Raw genomic sequence first — 23809 nt, 5'->3', positions numbered from 1 at the left:
ATTTCATAATGAAAAATCGAATTTGTTTTTTTCACCATAATAAGTATTTAGGAAAAAAAATCCTTTTTTAAATTAACTGGTCTCAGGATGATGATAATTTAGGTGATCCTACCTTTTGAAGAAGAACCACAGGAAAAAAAAATATTAACTCTTGCAGTGAGGCCATCCCCCGCTGCAAGGTTTCAGTGCTTGTTTGTGTCTAGGTGCTATAAAATAAAAAGTAATACTCACCAGACCATCCGAGCTAGCTAGTTCTTAGAATATCGTCTATATCACGTACCTGAGGATGAGACCAGAAGACGAGGAGGCGTCTCTTGCGACTCGTATCCTGCGACCCCTGGAGTTTGGAACAAGAGGACGCAGGGCAGCGAGGAGCACGAGTGCCACGGATTGGAAGCAAACACCGTCCAGGAGACTTCATGTAGAGAGGTCAGCAGGCCAAGGATCAAACCGGGCCGGCAGTGTAGGAACAGATTCAAGAACCGGAAGACGTAGTCAAGGAAGCCAAAGGACAGATCCAGCCGGGCAGCGAAGCACAAAATCAGCAGGCTAGAGCAAGTCCAGTGAACAGGCCAAGGTCAGCGGCAGGCAGCAATCAGAAGGGTAGATCAGGGCAATCCAAGTCAAACAGGTCATAGGCAAATCGACAGAGGCACAGGCAACACAAGCTGACAAGACCATCATCAATGTGAAGCAGGCAGGCTCATCCTTATATAGTCACCTAATTGAGGTGACTGCCTCACTTCCTGTGTGCCATCCGTCCGCACCTGCTTCTCGCGCATGAGCATTATGGCATGCTCCCCGAGATTGGGTTTTTGCGCATGCGCGGCACCATTGTGCCCTTACAGTCTAGAACAGAGGTGCCCATTAGGTAGATCGTGATCTACCAGTAGCTCTCAAAGCTGATGCTGGTATATCATGAAGGGTGTGAATGGTGGCCCCTTTATTTCATTTTGGTATATTTATTTAGCTGTGCACACATGATTACCTATTAGCCTGAGTCTGCTGAGCCAAGCTCCCTGACACCTTTCTGGTGGATACTGGTGGTTGAAGTGCTATGTATTACATCAAAGAATATTAGTTTACACAGCCTGTTGCACTACACTGTATGCAAAATACAGCAAGGTGAGCCAGGAGAGAGAGCGAGGAGAGACAGTAAGGAAAGAGAGAGAGGAGATACAGCCAGGAGAGAGAGAGCGAGGGGAGACAGCCAGGAGAGAGAGAGCGAGGAAGGACAGCCAGGAGAGAGAGCAAGGAGAGACAGCCAGGAGAGCGAGGAGAGACAGCCAGGAGAGAGAGCAAGGGAGGTTTTTTTTCCGTTGGTAGATCTCATGTAGCTCGCCAATTGAAAAGTAGATCTTAACACAAAAATTGTGGGCACCCCTGGTCTAGAACATCTCTCCCTCTCTGCTGCAGCAGTCTAAGGATCCTAATGTCATCACTCCCTATACAGTGTGTATAGACGTGAGGATGCCGAGGAGAAGTTAATCTTTGCAGCGGATGAGTAGACACACTTGAGTGATCACAGAGGCAGGGAGCCGGCTCCGATGGTCTGGTAAATATAACTTTTTTAGCAGTGGGGTGGTAGCAAGGTAGCCCCACTACAAGGGTTAGTACGATTTTTAACTGGAGTTCTTCTTTAAGCCAGTAGCAGGAGGATGCTGGGAACTCTTTAACCTTACAAAACCTAACCTAGCCTTACATCCTTTTGTTGTCACATTCTCTTAGCTTCTGTTGACATCCTTTTGATTATCACATTGTGTAAACTTATGAAGAAAAGGGGTTAAATCATCCATCCCAAGGGATAATGCAAACAACCAATATTCACTTTTTTTTTACAGGACACGGAGCCAGTGTTTGAGGAAGAATCTAAACCTATTTATTGCCAGAACTGTCAAAGCATTTCTATCTGCGCGTTCACTCAGAGGTCTCTCTTGGTTGTGTGTGCTAAATATTGGAGGGTAAGATGGGTTTTTGTTTCTTTTCTTTGTTCTTGAAAATGCCGAACTGTTGCCAGCTATACCATGACCGTCATAAATAAGACCTTTCACAGACACGTTGCATTATTACTACTGTTTTGTTTTTTAAACATTGTCTTTTCTTTGAAACTTAAAGTGTATTTTCACTTTTGCAGCCAAATTGTGATCACACCTAATTTATATTTGTTACAGGTTTCTTATTCACGTTGCATAACAAAAAAAAAATAAAAAAGAATATTTGTTTTCTGTACTGAAATACAAAGTTTGCCGGGCAGGTTAATGTTTATATAATTAACCCCATGTGCTGGCAGATCTCAATGGTAAACTAGATGTGAGCACTGGCTGTCTTAAAGGGTTCTGTATTTATCCTCTTCTTTTATATTATCCGATCTGTTTACAAGTGACCAGGGTCACTTTAAAGTAGTACTAAAGGCCATTTGTTTTTACCTTTTTAAAGGAGAACTACGAGGTGAGGGAAAATCACTCATCCTCATAGTTCGAGCCAACGTGTGACAATGAAACTGTCACAGGTCAGCTCTATAGATCGGGAAGTGAGCGAACAAATACCGTCACTCACTCACTTCTCGATCATCTCCCTGCAGAGGGCGGTGACTGTTGGTCTCAGTATGCCGCGAGCTGCAGCTCGCGATATACTGAGCCTGATGATGGGGACCCTGCGAGGCCCCGACAGTACTTGCTATTGAATGACATTGTTTGTCATTAAAATGGACATTTGCTGAATTCAACAGCTTGGTGTGCTGGGGACATCCTTTACAATTTCATATTTTCTCACGGCGCCTCCGTAGTCACTGCGAGCACCCATTCATATATTTTTTTCAAGAAATCTGGTAAGGAGTGCAGCAAGATATATATATATATATATGTATATCTATACTGAGCTTTGGGTGATGGGAGGAGGTTAGTTTATGTCCTCCCGTCACCCTTAAGAGAACTATGGGGAAAAACACTTACCCCACAGTTCTCTTTTAATGCGTTCTCTGCCCCACTACCTCTTTATGTCCCCCCACCTCCAAACACTTACCTATACTTTACAGTCACTGCCGCTGACTCCCAGACGATTTGCGATGATTCCTCTAAGTTCTGGGTTGAGATGAGGGTTCCTAAGGCCAATGAGGGCAGGGCTGCGATAGGCTGCTGCATCTGCCCATCAAGATACTGTGAGGAGGCGGGAACAGGGGCGTGTCTTGTGAAGTGCTGTGTGTGTCGGCGAACGTGCACAGCTCAATTCCTAGCCGGGAGCGTGCACACGCGGGTGTCTCCTTTGCAACCTGCTAGGTAAAGAGACACCTGTGAACAGGAGGGGGAGGAGGGTCAGCGGTATATCAAGTTAAAAAGATAAATGTAATAGGGAAGGAAAAAAAGAAAAGCTACACAAGTACAAGTGGATTTCCTCTGGAGAATTGAAAAAACAAACACATTTAAAACTAAGGTTTAGTATCACTTTAAAGACAACTGTGCCTTTTAATACTTTTTGTCCTTTAATCCCCCCCACCCACTTGTGCAGCCAGCCTGGTAAAATATGTCCTCCCCGTTCCCGCATTGTGTGCCACCACTGTGCATGCGTAATGTGGACTCATTAATTCTTATGGGTGAACTGTACTCATTGCATCATGTTGCCACATTACCCAAAACCATACCATGAGACTGTCATGTTGCACTGCTTCAGTGACAAGAGACTGTTAAAGTATGCTTCCATGCTATAGATTTACTTCCAATTTATAGGAGACTCTATACACTTAATACACAGTTTAAGAAACTGCAGACAGATTTGCAATTCTTGGGATGCCGACATTCCTGCTAGATTGCATAGCCAAATCCTAAACCTCTTTGCAGACCAAAGTTGAGCAGTACAGCCTGTTCTAGGGCTCGCCGTAGCCATTCGTAGGACAAAGGAGCGGATCGCCTGAAGGTACAAGGATAATGCATAATTTACCTACAATTTGGAGCTTCAGATGAGCCCCCATACTGGTTGAAAAGGAAAATGAAAAGCTACTTTAGTGCAAAATGTAATTTTAAATGCTGTCAACAAATGTGATTCCTGTGTCAGCACTTTCTTAGACCTTTGGTTTCTCCTCTAGGTGTTTGATGCAGGAGACTACTCTTTGCTGTGTTCTGTCCCGAGTGAAGATAGTCAGACCTGGACCGGAGGGGATTTTATTTCCGCAGATAAAGTTATCGTCTGGACTGAAGATGGGCAAAGCTTTATTTACAAACTTCCAGCTAGGTGAGTTGCGTAGTTTGCTGACTAGTAAGAGCTGCATTATAACCCTGTTGAGCTTGTCTGACTTGTCCATTATAGTAGGAGTTTGTTGCATGGTGGTAGCCCAGGGTTAAAGAAGAACTCCAAGTAACACTTTTCTTAACCCTTGCAGTGGGGTTACCTCCACAGTGCAAGGGTTAAATGCTCGTTTTGGTCTAAGTGCAAAAATAATGAAGTTCTGTTCATCTGAACCTCGCAGCAAGCTGGCTCTTAGAGCGCACCCTCCAGCCAGTCTCCTCCTCGGGTGCAGCGATGGTGTGTCTCTCAGCGACCTCACGTCCTATAGATGTATAGAATTGGATGGCTCGTGGGATGTAAGCCGCTGGAGCGGAGGAGAGAGGCTAGAAGCATTGGTCTAAGAGTGAGTATACAGCTGGCCATACATCTAGTAGATTATCTGCAGATTCTCTATGGTCAGATGGAAAAAGAGCAGATTCCTCCATCTACGCTAAACTGTGTGTATGGAGGAATCTCCCACTGGGCCAAGCTTCAGTATCTTGCTAGTCGGCCCTGTTGGCTATCAAAATACCTGAACAATGCCTGCAGCCAATCAGATTGTTCTGGTATTTTGAGAGCCAGCAGGGCTGACTAGCAAGATACTGAAGCTTGGCCCAGCGGGAGATTCTTCCATCCACACAATTTAGCGTAGATGGAGGAATCTGTTGCACTCTTCCATCTCATTATCGAAAATCTGCAGATAATCTATAGGTGTATGGCCAGCTTTACTTTGTTATATTTGTATCTAGATGAAAACCAGCACTTAACCCTTGCAGTGCGGGGGTAGCCCCACTGCAAGGGTTAAGAAAGGTTTTGCCTGGGGTTCTTCTTTAAAGCAGGGAAATATACATTATTTCTTTTTATACCTGGATTCACTAGGTCAGACATACTGTAGGTAACCCCTGCACTCCAGTTATGGTGGAACTACAAGTCCCATGAGGCATTGCAAGACTCTGCCAGCCGCAAGCAGGACACCTAGAGGCATGATGACATTTGTAGTTTCACCACAGCTGGAGTGCCAAGGTTGTCTACCCCTGCACTAAGATATGTACAGTTTTACTGACACATTCCAAAGTTGCAAAATTGCTGTCGGCCATTAAGGTTTCTTTTACCTTCAGGCTTTAAGGGGTTAACGGTGCCAGTTGCTTTCTTGGGTAGATAAAATCTCAACAGTGTTGATGTCTTGAAGGTGCTTAAAAGAAGAATTTGTATTGGTCTAGTAACCAATTAGATTCCAGCTTTGTTTAGGAAGACTTTTAATTGTTTGTTTTCGGTAAAATATTGACATCTCTTTCATGCACTCTGGCAGCCCTTGTGTTCTGTGTTGTCTGCTGATGTCAACTTCTTTACTCTCCACTGTATTTCAGCTGTATTCCCGCCAGCGATTCGTTTCGTATTGATGTTGGGAAAGCAGTGGAGAATTCCATTCCACCTTTACTGTACAGTGTCATGCCGAAGGAGGACAAGAAGGTTTGTGTCTGCCTGTGTACTGGAAACATTGGGGCAATCTGATCTACATTTAGGTTTGCCAACCAAAGGCATGGGTACATCTGTGATACTCGTGACAGGTTCCATTTGCTAATCTAGATTCCAGCAGTTTATACCCACCATGTTCCCTTACTAATGTCAGAACATATTCCAGCCAATACCAACATTTTGTTCATATATATTGACATCACATTATTAAATGCCTGTTCCCTTTCAATGTCCACTTTATACCCATCCTATCCCTTTTATAATGCCAACACTCCATATTCCTTCTCTGCCATCAGCTTGACATTCTATGACCTGTGCACAATTCCACACCCACATTATTTTCGCCCTCCACACCTCATTAGAGACACGTGTGGAATTTTTTTTCTCCTCTAGACGCGCAGCTGAATGATACCAGCTAGCTCTGCACCCGGTCTTTGAACCCACATGTACCATCACCATTGCTTGTATGCAGAACTTGTTTGTGGAACCATACAAATGTTGTGTCCAGCGTAAAGAGACATTGTCCCTTTTCCCACACACGGCAAAATAGGGCCCCATTAACACTGTGACTTATGCTGCTTTTGGGGATACCCAGGTGTCCCAGTTCAGATGTGGCCACTGTGGCCATTCTAGTTAATGACGGTGACAGTGGCCGCATCTGTCAGCAGGAGTCCGCATGTAATCATATACAGTAGGATAGGATAGATGCGTCCAGGGACAAACGTCTATCCCGAACTACTATGTAACTATCAAGAAACTTTTGGACGATTTCTTAAGGGACCGCAATATACAGGGGTACAGGTACTCCTAGAATGAGATCCTAATAGGTTGGACTTTAAGGACTAATGTCTTTATTCAACCTCAAATACTATGAACTGGATGTAATTGTACAATGTGTGATTACATGTGGACATGCGGCTGCTGTCACCCTGACATTAACTTGAATGGGCACAGCAGCCACATCTTAACTGAGACACCTGGGGTTCCTGTTGCAAGAATCCTTTAGGTTCTTGCCGCAGGAATCCCCGAATGCAGCATACGTGCCAGTGTGAATGGGTGTTCTTGTAAAACCCCCTCTTACTGGCTAATACTCACCTCTCAAGTGATTCGCCCATCACTCTTTCCTGCAATGCTGCAGGCATCAGAATACTGGTTGTCAACAGATGTCCGAGCCAGGGGCAAGCCATGACATCACCCTCTATCATGTGACAGTGCTTGGGTCTAGCAATTAGCCACAAATCCTGAGCCATACCACATGAGTGGAGGCCATAAGCTCTCCCATTCCCAGAAGCACTGGTATTTTGCACCAGTTATGGTGGAGGAAGGAGAAGGGGGATCACTAAAGAGTTTCAGTGGATCAGTGGGTTTTTTTTTTTTGCCGGGATGGGCAAAGAAAGAATGCACACAGAATATTACTGGATATTGAGTTCTATAGGTATATTAAGCACCAGAGATTGTTGATCCAGGGAGTATCCGATTTGCCTTATGGGATCAGTAAGGAATTGTTTTTTCCCTGTTGGGGCAAATTGAACTATGCCTAATAATAGGGTTTTTTTTTTTTGCCTTCCTCTGGATCAACAGTGGGTGACTGTGGAGTTTTTCTTTTTTTCTCAATGGATGTCTTTTTTTGTTGTCAACCTTACTATATAAAGTGACAGTGTTTCTTCAACCTCCTCAGTGAGTGGCCATTAGCGTGGTCACTTTTTAAGGGGAGTGTTCTTTTTTTAAAGTATTAATTTGCAATATGGCAGGGACTGGAGAGGTTTGACGTTGAAGCTGTAGTCCAGGTTCCAGCATGTGAGCACCTGTCAGACCAAGAGAAAGTCTCAGAGCTGTACACCCCGCGGACCCTGCTTCACTTCCAGACCCCTGAAATCTTAGTAAGAGCGTGCAATAACTGTGTGACACTCCAGACTAATCTCTGTGTAGTGTGCAGTGGTTAATACAGCATGGTGTGATATTTGGGGCTTTCATTAACTGCATGTCCATCACCACTTTCCTCTTTCTCTTCACTGCTGTGCTTGTACTGTGCATGCTCTTGAATTGTGGACTGATACATCTATAGAACAAGTATATAACTAACCTTAGAAAGAATTCTATTACTGCAAGAGCAATTGATGGTTGGAAGGTAGTGGATCAGTCAAAAGTAAGTATCTTTAAAGGATATATATGGGGTGAGTGAAACACTCATCCCCATAATTCAAGCCGACCGGTGACAATGAAGCTGTAACAGGTCGGCTCTATTGATCGGGAAGTGAGCGAACGCATACCGGTGATTGCTGACTTCCCTATCATCTCCCTGCAGAAAACAGTGACTGTCAGTCACGGCTCCCCGCTGGGATTCCCCCTCCCCTCTCTGATTCTCCATTGCTGACTGGAGGAGCGGACGGGGAGGGGCGGGCACAGCTGGCTCTGCCTCTAGATAGGCAGAGCTTGCTGTCAATCACCCAACCCTGCTTTGTTGATTTGACAGTAGCTCGCTGTCAAAACGCCGGCCGTTTACAACGTGTGAAACACAGAGGTGTAGTTAACCGGGGAGAGAGAGGGGGTGGGGGGGTGTTTAAAATCTGGCAGATTTTGTTAAATATTTACAATATGCAAGTTACTTTTGCATGTGGCATCATTTCACTGATGGCTGCTCACAATTGAGACACACCTCCTGCATGTTCCGCAGTGTCCTCCACTGTGTATAGACGTGATGTTTTGCAGGACCTTAGACCACTGCAGAGGAGGAGGAGGGACACGAGAAGGACCGGTCTAAGAAGAATCTGGCTTGGAATTAAATTTTAATTTACTGTAATAAATGTAATTTTAAAAAAAACGAAAAATATTATTTATTAAAAAAAACAAGTATTGAAAGATTTGTGCACTTGTTAAAGTTCTTTAAAATGCCATCTCTTTGGCATGCAAATCTAAATGAAATTAGGGTTGCAACCAACTAATCGATAATGAGAATAGTTGACAACTATTCTCAATATCGATTAGTTGGTTGGATCCCCTAGCTCTCTCCTCTATGATGGGAGGAGGGCACAGAAAGCAGTTGTCATTCCCTGGCTGACGCTATTCACGCGCCATGTGCTTACAATACAATTATTAACCACTTCCGGGCCGCAATACGTACATATGCTGCGGCCCGCAGAAGTGGTGAAACCATATACAGCCGCCAGATTGTGTGTACGGTGCAGCACCCCGGGGTTCCACTGTCCCACGTGCGGGTCCAGGGAGCGGCACGGCGGGTCTCCCTGCAACGATCAGAGAAAGATCATCTCTCCTCCAATCACTGGACCCGGAAGTGATGTGTTTTACATATTTTCTGGTGTCAAGAGAAGAAGCTTGGGATGCGGATCTCTGCTTAATCAGCTTCTTTGGGGTCCCTAGGTGACATTAGGGGTCTGCCAGATGTTTGGCCATCTTGAGTGGCCGATTGGTGACTCAATTAAGTAAATATTTAGATGCTTCATGCAATACTAATAATACAATTGAAATTATTGCTAATAATACCATTCCTATCCAATAATAATACTGTATACAAGGTAACTTTTATAATGAGCTCTTTTTCCTATGATGAGAAAAGGAGAAAAAAAAATATCATAGTCTCTTTTTTGTTCTTTTAAGTTTGAGACATGGCAATTCCATCAATCTCAGTCTAACACAGTCTGGCACCATGGTCAGTCCTTATTTCGTCGCTGTTGTCTGGTACCCCCACAACTTACAACCTGGGAATGTATGTGGTAAGGCTCTGAGAATCGTTGATGTTGGAGTCTTTGTCCAGAAATCATAAACTCACATTCACCTTATGCACTGATAGAATAGACAGAACAAAGATGGCTTCCAGGATGCCCATTATGTAGAATAATATGTATAGGCCTTATAGTTTCTATATTATATTTCTATAAAGTGTGTGTGTGGAAATTTTTATTGTGTGTGTGTGTGTGTGTGGGATATATCAAATGTCTTTTTTTTTCATGTGATCCTTTTACAGTATTAGGGAGACTAATCTATCAAATAAAGATTAGATGAAAAGTATTGTAGTTTTTATTTGGTTTATAAATCGCCCTCTAAAGGTGCCCACACACCTTGCGATAATCGCGGGAAATCCCGCGATCGTACGATTAAGGTGTGTGGAAGGCGTGTGACCTCTGCTACTGTAAGGTCGCAGGACTTTTATCTTATGAACATGTTCGAAAACCCGCCGAGAATTGTACGATTGTCGGCGGGTGTGTGGCATGTTCGCAAGATCAATGCCGCACGGGCCGGTGTGCGCAAGCGCACACTGCCCGTTCAGCATTGCGGTCATCGGAAGCTCGCCCCTCAGCAGGGCGGGCTTGCGATCATCGCAAGTACGATCTGCCTGTCCAAGATAGGCAGATCGTATGTTTTTTTAATTACCTTGCAATCATCGCAAGACAAAAGTCTTGCGATGGTTGTAAGGTGTGTGCCCAGCATTAGAGTGATTTTGGCTTTTGTATTTGGCTTTTCTCTGCATACAAGTCAATGGCAATGAGAAAGCCACTTGAAGCGGGTTGATGTTGGTCAGAAGAATGTCATCATACAGGTCAGATGCACCTGAGGAGACACTCGGATGGAAATTGGAAAAATCTCAAACTGATCTGAAATGCCAAATAGAATTGTCGGAAGGTGTGCTGGATTTGTCCATTGATATTGTTTGCTAAATGCAATCACATAGAGACTTGGGTGTATTCGTATCTTGCCTCCTCCTGCAAGATATTCAGTTTGATATCTTCTGACTATATCTTTGCAGCTGATTATTGTGAAGTTGCCAGGAGTAAATTCAGCTTTCAGTCTGATCATCTGCTTCTCCCTGAGACTCATCCTGTGGCCGTGCATCCACTGATGTAGGTGGGCTTTCTGCCTGGCCTCCTACCATTTCTGTTGCTGGGTGACAAATGCTCCCCATTGATTAATCATTTCACATAGACATTCCTCCACCAGGTAGCCGCAGTTGCCGGCAGGCAATTTTAGCTGCAGCCAATTTGAGATGAAATTGCGTAATTACGTCCCATTAAACCCCACCTGCTCTTTGTTTAGTGATTGCTTCGTTTTAAACAACGTACAGTTATTATGTGTTTTCACAGGATGTGTTACATCATTATTTCCAGCTCCACATTGTCTCTTGAGATTCTGATGTGACTATTTGCAAATTTCTGCAATCATCGCATTGTTCCCAAACAAAATTCTAGTGGGGGAAACATAATAGGCATGAGCAGTTGTCCTGTGCCTGACATGCAGGAAGTAAACAGTGAATCACAGCACCCCCAGGACATGCAGCCCGTGCTGTGACCTGGAGGGGTCAGTAACATAGCACCTGTGTAGGCAGTGTAATTGGCTATCTGTAGGGTTGCTGAAGTTGTTATGGTTTGTCTGCTGATTTTAAAAGGTATTTCCACTTTTGCAGTCAAATATGAGAACCCCCTGCTGTATGTTTGTTATGTGTTCCTATTCACACAGCATGTCTTCCCTTTCTAGTTGTTTGTGGAGCAAGGTTATACATAGGACTCTATAGGCAGCTTCTCTTCCTTAGAATAGATGGCAATGTGAAGATAAGAGACAGACTTGTGGGATGTTTTTTTAATTAAAAGTGCATTAACATACAATGTCGTGATACATTTACTTTTTAGAGATCTGCCAGCACCGTACAGACGGGGTTAATTACGGTAAACATCATTAACTTTTTAGCCCCCTCTTGAACCACTTGTGTCTGGCCGTTTAATTAAACGGCCAGAATGCAGCTTCTTGAATGCGAGTGGGTGTTTTTAAACGTCCTGCCCTGCTTGTGCCTACCGCTAGGCAACACGCACGAACGGAAAATCTGTTTGAAATGTAAACTGCCAGCTGTTTACATAACAAGCGTTCCGGCGGCTATACAGCTGCGTGGTCGCTTGTATTATGCGTGCGGGTGTGCAGCTCTGTACAGGGAGATCAGTACACAATCTCCCTCCGATCTCCTGTCCGGTCTCTAAATGCAGGAAGTGATGTATATTACATCACTTCCGCATTCAGCTGTCATTACCGGCTACAGAAGCTGGGGAGAAGCTGGTGAAGCAGATATTTGCTTCATCAGCTTCTCTGGGTGTCCCTAGGTGACAGTAGGGGTCTTAAAGACCCCTGATATCTCCATAAAGGGGACCTGACACTGTAAATTTGCTATCACATAGGGGGATTGTAAGCCCCCTATGTGATAGCAATAAAGTTAAGTAAAAAAAAAAAATAGTCGCATATTAAAAAACACAAAATGTAGGCTATTCAAAGTCCCCTGCCCCACATACACACGCAAACATGCGTCTGGTGCGAAAATGACGATTGCGCCCATTACGCCGCACATGTTAGATATCACCGCGTTATTCAGAGTGTGAGCAATAATTCTAGAAACATCAATCACTAATAACCCTAAATTAATGGGCAGTAAGATCTTTTAAAGCATCGCCTATGGCAAATTTTGGTTATAGTAGATTTTTGCGATTTTTTTTTTTTTTTTTCACAGGCATGTGCAATTTTATGGCTTGACTTGTTTGGTGTCTACCTGACGTGACCCTGTCTTTAATATTTTATAAAAAATTAGGTAATAAATGTATTGTAGCATAATGTAGGGAAAACAGTATTTTTCTTTTTTCTAAATTTTTGGTATTTTTTTCGTTATATAGTAAAAAATAAAACGCCCCAGTGGTGTTTAAATACCACCAAAAGAAAGCTCTATCTGTCCCCCAAAAATGGTATGATATGTATTTCAGTGCAGCGTTGTGTGACGGAATAAATGTCAGTCAAAGTACCGCAGCGCTGAATACTGAAAAATGGCTTTGCCAGGAAGGGGGTGTAACACCGCGGTCATCAAGGTGTTAAAGTTTCATTAAACTCTCTTGTTTTCAATAATGACCCCGGATCAAACAAATATACATCGCCCAGCAAAGCATTGCTTTACAGTTTTGCACAAAACATTACAATCATCCTGTTTCTGAGCAGCTGCTTTCAAGTCTCTTTGCGATCTTGTACTGGAGAGGAAGTTCAGGGTAGCCGAGCAAAGGACAGAGCAGACTCCAGCAACTGTTCATCTACTAGATAGGTGGAGGGGGGGGAGAGGGGAGAAGTTTGATTTAGTGTGTGTTTGTGTGTAGGACAATTGCAGGTCAAAAGATCTTTTGAAGAAACTCGGATAGGACTTGGCATTTGAGATCAGTTGGGGATACTTCTAACAGATTCATGCCAGAAGTTATCTTCCTCAGAGGTGTAACTAAAAGTCTAAAATAAATACCTGGCGCACTCTCTATTCTATTCAGCATTATAACCTCCCAGTGACGATTCTTTGTCTGTCTTGCAGGTCCTGATCTGCCCTCCAGTGACCAGGTTTTTCTATGGCCGTAGAGAATGCTTCCATAAACTTCTAATCCAGGGAGACTCATCGGGGAGACTCAGTATCTGGACCATACCTGATGACCTCTATGAACAGGAAAACATGGAAGGTAATGGATATTTTTGTGTTCCACAAACCAGTTTCAGGGTGTACTTGTGTACTTCAAGTGAACTACCTGGCCAGCATAAAAGGTCTGGAATTTTTTTTCTTTCTTGCAGGCAACAAAAAAAACCAGAAATGAAAGGCCAAAATGTCTGATAGGCTGTCCCCCTAGCCCTCCCCTCCCCCCGAACTTTATTTTATAAAACACAATCCACTGCCGACGGATGCAGCAGTACAGTATAAGTTGCACAATGAATTGGAGTTTCCACCACCCTCCGTGGTGCATGCACTTGTACAATTCACACAATAAACAATGTGACAGTCTGATGGCTTCTTGCATCTCTCAAGGATGTGTCCCTGTGAGATCTAAGGCACACCTAGGCACTTCAACTGGCTATCTTTAACAGGAAGTAAGGGAGTATTCTTAATTGGGACACAGACTACAATGAACCCTTGACAAAAGTTCCAACCCTTTTACACTTTCCCCAAAACTAAAAAGAAAACGGTTTCGGCTGCAGTTTCACTTTAAAGTCGATTTTACATCAAAATGTAAGGTTTGCTCATCTTATATACCCATGATTATATATCTTTATATGTCTGATATGGTCGTGTTCCCAAACTTTTGGCCATATACTATAGCATATGTGATGGGCAACTTTGTAAAGGTGACTGTGAACAGCCTATGAGGGAAACCTGAAATTGGTAAGTAACAGTGTCCTCTCTATAGACACCAGGAGAAACCTCTATCGGAGCAATTTAGGATCAGGCAAATGGATCTATTACAAATTTAAAAACCCGACTGTTCCCTATTCACAGGATCACCCCTGTTTGGCCACTTCTCTCTCTCCTTCCCCTCTCCACACCCACAGTGTGCAAACTTACTAGACTGTTATAATCCTCAGGGGGGGTCATGTTCCACCTGGACATCCAGTCACCCTTGTCTCTAGCCAGCCTTAGCCTGGACATGGTTTACTTGATAAATGCAAACGTTAATCCTGATTTTGGATTTCACTTAGGAGATTGAGGTCAATAATGAGCAGCTATAGAGGCTTTTTTTTTTTTTTTGCAGGAAAGGGGATATTTCCCCAAAATGTCTGAATTGCCTTTAAGCAGATCTCATTCTTTGCCTCTTCTGTGTAGATCCAAAGAACCATTTATGTTTCTTAAGTGTCAACTCAACCAAGGATGGCGATTGGTCCTGGTATTACGCATACGTCATAGGAATTGGCAGAGATCTTCCCAACCATTGTTCAGATATTTTCCTGTTTATGGCCAGCTTGAATACCCTGCAATGCATTCTTTGAGCACTTGGTCTTCTATTGAACAATAATAGAAATGATAGCTCCGTATCTGTTCTATATTTAGAGATGAAGAAACTACTACATTATAGGGACTCTGTTGCTAGGTGGAGAATGTGTAGCAAAGCGCCACCTGCAAAAGAAGAGCTTAACGCCTACCTGTTCCACCTTTCGTTTCTCTGATATTCACTCTTGCAGAGCAGCGGCCTCTTCCCTTTGCTGCACGCTGTGGTTGCTTTCACCAGTCCCTTGGTAACTACAGGACACACTAGTGACATAGGTGGCAGCGGAAGAAACCACAGCATGCGGCGGAGGAAGAGGGCTTTCAATAGTCCCAGAAGTGTTGGATGTGAACATCCTTCAAACAGCCGCAGCTCTTAGACAGAGCGAAGATCAAAGAGACTGGAGACAGGACAGGAGTCTCCTTTCCTTTGCAGGTCTTACTTATTTACAGCTGTTGTTTTTTTTTTTACCCAGTGGTAGTCACTTAAAAATGCTAAAAGATTTCTGTTTCTGGTAACTTGGGTTTTAGGTCAACTGACTGTAAGTCATTTTATTTTTTTACAAATATGTTTCAGGGTTAAAAATTACGATGACAACATCTCTTCAAGAGGCGTTTGACAAGCTGACTCCCCGTCCTGCTGGGATAATTGACCAGCTCAGTGTGATGCCAAATAACATCGATCCTTTGAAAGTGACCGCCAGCGTCTACATCCCATCCCACGGGCGCCTGGTTTGTGGCCGAGAAGATGGCAGCATAGTCATTGTCCCAGCCACACAGACTGCCATAGTCCAGCTGCTACAGGGGGAGCACATGCTACGGAGAGGTATTGGTGCATGCTTTATTAGTGCTGTATGGTAGCTGACAGACCTCTCTTCTGTAGTGTATATACTCACTTTGCAGGCTGGCAACAGGAAATGAGAGGACATTGGAAGAGTTTCCTTCTTTTACTGTTCAAGTGACAACTCAACAGTCCTGATTTGCTGCATTTTTGGTGTTACTTCCAGGTCCTAAATTTCATGACGAATACAGAAATCTGCATGGGTTCTACAATATAATCCTTTTTGTAGCCTGATTTAAGATGCATTTTTCTGTGATTGAACAAATATGGATGCCCCCCCCCCACCCCCCCACATAAGTAAATAATAAACAGTACATGCAAACTTTATTTTGAAAAATGTAGATCAAGGGGACCTTGTAACTGTGTCGTTGCAAAACCTACAGTGACCACTTATTACTAGTCTCTCTGGTGCTGCACTGCTGTAACTTGGATTTTAGGGTAACCTAAAACTTGACTTTCTTTCCCTGGCCAACCCTGAAAACACCCAATTCCTTTTGGTATTGTGGAGCATGTGACCTCCTCCCATCATCCAGTGCTCAAGCTTAGTGGCCAATCCCTTGGCATGAGCACGTTCAGGTAATGGCAGGTGTCATGTCACCACTCGCTCTGAGGAAGGAGTGGCAGAGAAGCACTGAACAGGTGAGTACACAGACAGTGTCACTTTCTTCTAACTGGGCAAGGTGATGGTGCTAACCATCTCTGAAACTTGTAGGCATTTCAGAGGCTTTATGAAAGGGATACTCCGATGTCAACCAGTGTCCTGCCAGTAGCCATGGAATCCTTGTGCCATTTGCATAGACTATTAGTGCCGATTTAGAGCAATGTCACTAGCACACCAAAAGTCCTTTTAGGATCACCAGGTGTTCATTCATTAATAACCATGTCAGATAAAGACTTAATTTGACATGGTTCTTAATAAATGAACACTTGGTGATTCCACTAAACGATTTATGCAGCAAGCGGCACCATCTGCAGTCACTACGAGCACCCTTCCCTGCTACTGGGATATCCGGTAAGGAGTGCAACAAGACCTTCATACTTTCCTAGCACTGCCACAACATTGCATGGCATCAGAGGCAGGTAGGGAGAGCACCTGCATCTCTCTGGAATATAGAGCTTCCAATACTCCTGGAAATTTTGAATGTGGTCAAATGGTCTGTTTCCAGCATGGTGGTGGAGCAGAGATGCTAAAGAAAGGGTGCCTGACTTATTGTATTTGAAGCTGAACCTGAACGATCCGGCAGTGGCATAAGGCTAAACCACTCATACATCTATCACTTGAACTACTGGAATGGGTGTTTCCTATGAGCTTGACGACAAAGAAAGACAGAAGATAGTATGGAAGCGACACACGTGTGATTTAAGTCATTGGCTTGTTTAGGTCTCACTCATGTAGCCTATTGTAGCATGAACTTATTTTCCTTTTTTTTTTTACCAGGCTGGCCCCCACACAGAACATTGCGTGGACACCGGAACAAGGTGACCTGCTTACTGTATCCTCATCAAGTGTCTTCTCGTTACGATCAGCGCTATCTGATATCGGGCGGAGTGGACTTCTCAGTGATTGTGTGGGACATCTTTTCTGGGGAGATGAAACATATCTTCTGTGTACATGGTGGAGAAATCACCCAACTGCTCATCCCACCAGACAGCTGCAGTGTAAGTATCCTCTGCTGAATATCTCCCCTACCTAATGATTCCAATGTATCTTCTTCTGATCCTGGGCTTATCTTTCCTTGACTTCTGGGCTAAGTCCCTCCTCCACAGCTCATCGCACCAATCCACCCTCATTAATGAGGATGCTCCTATTTGACACAGAGACATTCTAGATAGCTGGGTGAGCCTCAGAGGGGTCCATAGTTGAGTTTTTTCCGGCTAACAAAAGTTATTGCAGGCACTTTTTGTAACTCTTCCAAAGCTGGCCATACACCTATAGATTATCTGCAGATTTTCTATGGTCAGATGTGAAAAGTGCAACAGATTCCTCCATCTATGCTAAACTGTGTGTATGGAGGAAACTCCCACTGGGCCAAGCTTCTGTATCTTGCTAGTCGGCCCCGCTGGCTCTCAAAACACCTGAACAATGCCTCAATCCAATCAGATTGTTTAGGTATTTTGACAGCGACCGGAGCCGATTAGCAAGATACTGAAGCTTGGCCCAGCGGGAGATTCCTCCATACACACAGTTTAGCGTAGATGGAGGAATCTGTTGCACTTTTTCCATCTGACCATAGAAAAGCTGCAGATAATCTATAGGTGTGTGGCCAGCTTTAGGAAGCTGAACGTCAGGCAAACTGAACGTCAGGCAAACTGATAAGTGCACACGTCAAAGAATTGTATATCTGCCCATCCAGTCCTGAGATGAATGGGTCGTAAGATGGGTGGGCATCTTAAAGCCTATCTCCAGATAAATTGCTACAAATAGTTTGGTTCGATTATTGAAAAAGTTGACAACTTTTTCAATAATCGATTATAATCGATTATGTCGATTAGTTGTTGCAGCCCTAGAAATGTAATATATGAGAGCTTTTTCACCTGCAAAAGGAGTTTTTATTTTCCTCTGTCCATTTAGTCCCAATGTAAGATAGCCTTGCCAGACAGCATAGCCAGGATGGTAACCTAAGCTTTGTCTATTGCAAGTAAGCTAAACATCTAGCCCCCCCCCCACAACCCCTGCCTGTGATTGGATAGTGAAGGAGCAGCAGCATACTGATGAGCTCATCCCGCTGCTTACTCTATTTTTTCCAGTTAGCATATTTCCTTTGATGTGCATGAAGCCCCTTCATTCCTCTCCTGGTCTGAGTGATGCTTTACAGGAGTTTTACAAGAGAATTATTCCAAAGTATGTAAAGAATAAATAATTCTCTATCGTGAGCCTACACAGGGCTGACAGCTGTCTCTCTACCCCAATGAGACTTGGCCAATCAACAAGCACCAGCAATGTTGCATAAAAGGAGAGGCAGTATATTCTCCTCCATACTTGATTTGAGTATTTTATCTACTCCTTAAAGCCAAACGTTGGGAACAATTATTAACCCTTGTAGTGGGGCTACTTCGCATTTTCTTTCCCTGGCCGGAGTTCAGGTCTAAATTAACAGCTCATTGATAAGGTTTGGACAGCAGAAAACATTCTTTGTCCAAATAGTTATCACTTTACTTTGTGTAATAAAGAACTCCGGGGGAAATTATCATTAACCCTTGCAGTGGGGCTACCCCTGCACTGCAAAGGTTAAGTGCTCATTTTGGTCTATGGGGGAAAATAACAAAGTTATACTTGCCCGTTCCTCTGAGCCGGCCGTCTGTGACAGCACTTCCTCCAGCCTGCCTCCTTCTCTGCTGCAGCGATGGTATGGCCCTTGGTGTCCTCATGTCCAATACACAGTGTATTGGACGTGATGACTCCCGGAGCTTAGACTGCTACAGCGGAGGGGGAGACCTGCTGCACAGACCGGTCTAACTGCAAGTCGGCTCAGAGAATCAGTTGAATATAACTCTGTTACTTTTCTCCATAGATAAAAGCGAGCAGTTAACCCTTGCAATGCAGGGGTAGCCCCACTGCAAGGGTTAATAATAATTTCCCCCGGAGTCCTTCTTTATTACACAAAGTAAAGTGATAACCGTTTGGACAAAGAATGCTTTCTGCTTTCCAAGCCTGTAGAGGATGAGCTGTTTAATTTAAACCTGAACTCCGGCCAGGGAAAGAAAAGGGTTTTACCCCTCCACTTGCTCTCAGCCAAACTATTTTTCTTTTTTAATAAAGCTTCTATGACCTGCTCAGACCTAATTTGTGATCCTGTGATCTTCCCCCATGCCAGTTCTGGTGACTGGTCAACTGCAGCTGCTCTGTATGCCTCACACTGACATCATTCCTGCATCATAAACAATGCAGGACCGTTTTAATGAAACCGTGCTAAGCAAAATGGACAGTGTGCATGTCACCGGGAAAGGTTGCTGGATCTGGTTGCTGGACCATGGTTGAAGGGAAGTAAATAAATGGGTCATAGAAACGTTATTAATTAAAAGATCGATTATCTGTGAGTGAATGGAAACGTAAACTCTTGATTTTTTCCCCTCTCTAGTCGGAGTTTGGCTTTAATAACACACAGAGGTGACCCAACTCCGTCTCCCGCTCTGCACACAGTCTTCTCCTTTCAGAATGCCCGGCCCTCCTTTTTCTCATTCTTCGTGCCGTATCTCGTCTATTAATTAGCGGCAAACCACTGCTATCTCTTCTGCATATCCATCACTAAAACCACAGTCTCGGATAATGCAGTCAGCAGGATTTATATTTGATTATCTCAATTATTGCCTGCTATGAAGACAAAAAAATAATTACTCTAAATACCATCTCATTAAAAATAAAAGCTTTAGTTAATTCCTTATTATAAACAGCAGTGCGTCGGAAGCGGAGTCTATACCCCCCTGCATGTCACTTGTTTCATTATTTCATGTTAATAAAGAAATATGACATGGAGAATTTGGAAAAATAATTTGTCACTTTTTAATCTGTCCGACTGAGCACTCCATAATGACGGGTAATGGAGGGGGGGAGGCAGTGTCCCCCCTCTATTCCGGTAAGAGTTCTGAAATAGACAAATAATGTGACAGAATGTATGAAGTAGAATGCTTAATTATTATGAGACCAGATCAATAAATACATTTACTAAGGAGCATTTGTTTTATTTTTTTTACGTAGATGAGTAATGTGCATTATGCTTCATTTACTCGCTTTATGATCTCAAGGAATGAGGAAGGAATAGTATTTGTTATAGAATTATCTATCGCGTTCAGGACAAATGAATGTGTACATCTTCCAGAGGAAGGGGTACGTGACGTGGTATCCTTCGGTGCTTATGAATTAACTGAAGTGTGCTAGGCTGGTACTCTTTTTATTCTAGGTGTAGGTGATGTGTTTCCTGTTTCCGGTGGGAGGAGCCTATCTCTCTAATGCTGTCCTGGAAGGTTCCTAGAAACAGTTACCAGGCACGTAACTCCAATTTTCTATTCTGTTTTAAAGACCATGTTCCACTTTGTCACCTACAGGATTATTCACAAATGGGTGAGGCGTTTGGAGAAGGCAGGAGAAGTGAACAATCTAGGACAAAATAGCTGAACTGGAAAGTGAGCTGAATTGGAGAATATTTCCATATCAGCTAAATGGCCTAGCTTGTTCACTTCTCCGGCCTTCTCCAAACTCTTCACCTTTTTGTGAATAGCCCTGCTAGTGTTCTCACCTACGCATGGTAAGGGCTCCAGACTTTATGATGTGGGAAAAAACAGTCTCAGTACTTCCATGTCGATCATCAGGTGCATACAAACATACATAATGTAATGTACATAACTCCTTAGCATTGGTTATACAGTTAGTGAGAACCACACCATAACATGTCACTCACATATGTGGATGTGGGGAAGGGGGGACATAACGGTTTCTGGGTGCCAATATACTGGTTAGATGGTTTTGGTTCTTGTTGTGAATGATACCACAGGGTCTTAGTCTTAAAGGAGAACTATGAGGTGAGTGATTTCCACTCAACCTCATAGTTCGAGCCGACGTGTGACAATGAAACTGTCACATGTCGTCTCAATCGATTGGGAAGTGAGCGAACACATACCGTCGCTCGCTCACTTCTCGATCATGTCCCTGCAGAGAGCGGTGAGTGTCACTCACGGCTCCCTGCAGGGATTCCCACCCTCCCCGCTCTGATCCTCCAGCGCTGACTGGCGGAACGGACGGGGAGGGGGTGGGTACAGCTGGCTCTGCCTCTAGATAGGCAGAGCCAGCTGTCAATCACGCAATCAGTAATGCCGGGATCCGTCCCGGCTGCGGTGGTCTCAGTATACCGCGAGCTGTAGCTCGCGATATACTGAGCTTTGGGTCACTGGAGGACGCTAGTTTATTTCCTCCCGTGACCATTAGGAGAACTATGGGGAAAAACACTGACCCCATAGTTCTCTTTTAACCGTGCTGATCTCCCTACAGGTGATCTTCTGTGGGCCAGTTCCTACCAACTGATAGCTTCTGGACATAGAGGAGAAGTTCATGCTCCAAGGTTGTGATAAGATTCCTCTCCCTTGTTCCACAGATGTTGCTACCTCCTTTTATGATGTGGGAAAAAACAGTCTCAGTACTTCCATGTCGATCATCAGGTGCATACAAACATACATAATGTAATGTACATAACTCCTTAGCATTGGTTATACAGTTAGTGAGAACCACACCATAACATGTCACTCACATATGTGGATGTGGGGAAGGGGGGACATAACGGTTTCTGGGTGCCAATATACTGGTTAGATGGTTTTGGTTCTTGTTGTGAATGATACCACAGGGTCTTAGTCTTAAAGGAGAACTATGAGGTGAGTGATTTCCACTCAACCTCATAGTTCGAGCCGACGTGTGACAATGAAACTGTCACATGTCGTCTCAATCGATTGGGAAGTGAGCGAACACATACCGTCGCTCGCTCACTTCTCGATCATGTCCCTGCAGAGAGCGGTGAGTGTCACTCACGGCTCCCTGCAGGGATTCCCACCCTCCCCGCTCTGATCCTCCAGCGCTGACTGGCGGAACGGACGGGGAGGGGGTGGGTACAGCTGGCTCTGCCTCTAGATAGGCAGAGCCAGCTGTCAATCACGCAATCAGTAATGCCGGGATCCGTCCCGGCTGCGGTGGTCTCAGTATACCGCGAGCTGTAGCTCGCGATATACTGAGCTTTGGGTCACTGGAGGACGCTAGTTTATTTCCTCCCGTGACCATTAGGAGAACTATGGGGAAAAACACTGACCCCATAGTTCTCTTTTAACCGTGCTGATCTCCCTACAGGTGATCTTCTGTGGGCCAGTTCCTACCAACTGATAGTTCTGGACATAGAGGAGAAGTTCATGCTCCAAGGTTGTGATAAGATTCCTCTCCCTTGTTCCACAGATGTTGCTACCTCCTTGGATCTGGGGAGTCGGGAGCTTTCTTAGTCCTGTGGCTCAGAATGACCAGCTTTCTGCTTGGCCCATGTTTCAGTGCTCCCTTTTGTGTCACGTCATTCCTCTCTGTTCGTGACTGTTTTTTCTTGGTTGTGGGCACCATGTTTATTCTACATGTGTCCCCTCTGGCGGTTCCCCTATAAGATAGAGGGTTTGGCCTCATGTGGGGTCCAATTTGGGCATTGGTCCTTTCGGTACCTCTTGCGCTGTAAGTGTACCCCAGTTCTTTTTTTTTTTTTGATGGGCTTGTTACGGTTGTTGCTTTTTGCCTTTCCCTTAGTTGGACTGCTTTTGGACATCCTGAAAGAAGGTGGCTTCCTGTGTCCAACAATGGATGAAAGAGTTTTGTACGCTCTGTAAAATCCTTTTCTTGGAGTCCATTGCGTCACACAGATCCCACTCTTCTGTGTTTATGATCATGCTCTTGGTTTTGCAACATCATTATCATTGGATGGCCTACAGAATTTTTTTTTTTGTAGGCTAGTTTCCAATTCCCCTGTAGGTGGCAGTATAACCAACAGTAGATGATTTTGTGTATCCCTCACACACGGAAAGAAAATAATTTTATGGTTTTATGGAATACAAAAAATCCTATTTTATGGCAATAATTAAAAAAAACATTTCAAACATAAACTAAAATTAGAATATTTTTATGATGAGGCTTTTCTTCCTGACATGTCTTACATGAATGGGTGATAACTAGAAACCTAAAAAACTCTTCTACTCGTGTAGCGCAGTAGGAAGTACTTCTACTCTGATGTAGGTACACATTCCTCTTGTGGTCAGCAGGATGACGCCAAGGACCTGGGAATATGGTAGAAAATGTTTTTTGATGCACAAGTTTTCCTGGACTTGCATTAGATTGCGTTAGATTTTATGGTGAATACAAATATTTCTCTATTCTGCCACCTGCATAAATGACTAGAATTTACTGACTTTTATGCATACTATTATTTTGTGTTATTAAATAATGGTATCTCGAGTGAATGGTAATGGTATCGCAAGTAAAATGCATCAAATGCATGCAGAGGTGTGACTGGGCACATATCCTGAAGAAAACCTCTAAGCCAGGGGTAACCAAACTCTGGCCCTCCAGCTGTGGTGAAACTACAAATCCCATGATGCATCTCTGTCCGGGAGTCGTGGCTGTGAGCATCTTGCAATGCCTCATGGGATTTGTAGTTCCACCACAGCTGGAGGGCCGGAGTTTGGCTACCCCTGCTCTAAACACTACACCTGGGCTTCAGCTTGTATTTGAACACTGTGTGCAGCAAATTGATACAAGCCAGTCGTGTTGAATTTTTTTAAAAGCCCAGTTGTAGTTTTGCTTTTTGATCCAATGTGGCTTCATTTCTATAATTTATGGGCAAGATAATGATTGTCTTACTGATTGTTTATTGTGTTTTAGGTTTCCTTACCCTCAGCAGAAAACTTGTTGAGGTAAAGACCTCCTGGATGTGGGTGAGAGCAGCGGTCTCTATACAGCG

General features: G+C 43.9%; 1 protein-coding gene across 1 annotated transcript in view; it reads left to right on the top strand.

Annotated features, from left to right (window-relative positions):
* Positions 1–23809, top strand: part of WDR7 (WD repeat domain 7) — a 348971-nt gene that overhangs the window by 16159 nt on the left and 309003 nt on the right. Inside the window, exons 7-12 of the mRNA XM_018576230.1 lie at positions 1842–1961; positions 4079–4224; positions 5625–5727; positions 13067–13208; positions 15078–15326; positions 16780–17000. Of these exons, the coding sequence (XP_018431732.1) occupies positions 1842–1961; positions 4079–4224; positions 5625–5727; positions 13067–13208; positions 15078–15326; positions 16780–17000 (981 nt within the window). The remainder of the gene's footprint in view (positions 1–1841; positions 1962–4078; positions 4225–5624; positions 5728–13066; positions 13209–15077; positions 15327–16779; positions 17001–23809) is intronic.

The sequence above is a fragment of the Nanorana parkeri genome, unplaced genomic scaffold (assembly GCF_000935625.1).
Source record: "Nanorana parkeri isolate BGI_ZX_2015 unplaced genomic scaffold, ASM93562v1 scaffold61, whole genome shotgun sequence".
Classification (NCBI taxonomy): domain Eukaryota; kingdom Metazoa; phylum Chordata; class Amphibia; order Anura; family Dicroglossidae; genus Nanorana; species Nanorana parkeri.
Note: the sequence above shows the minus strand (reverse complement) of the source record. Positions and strands in the feature narration are given on the sequence as shown.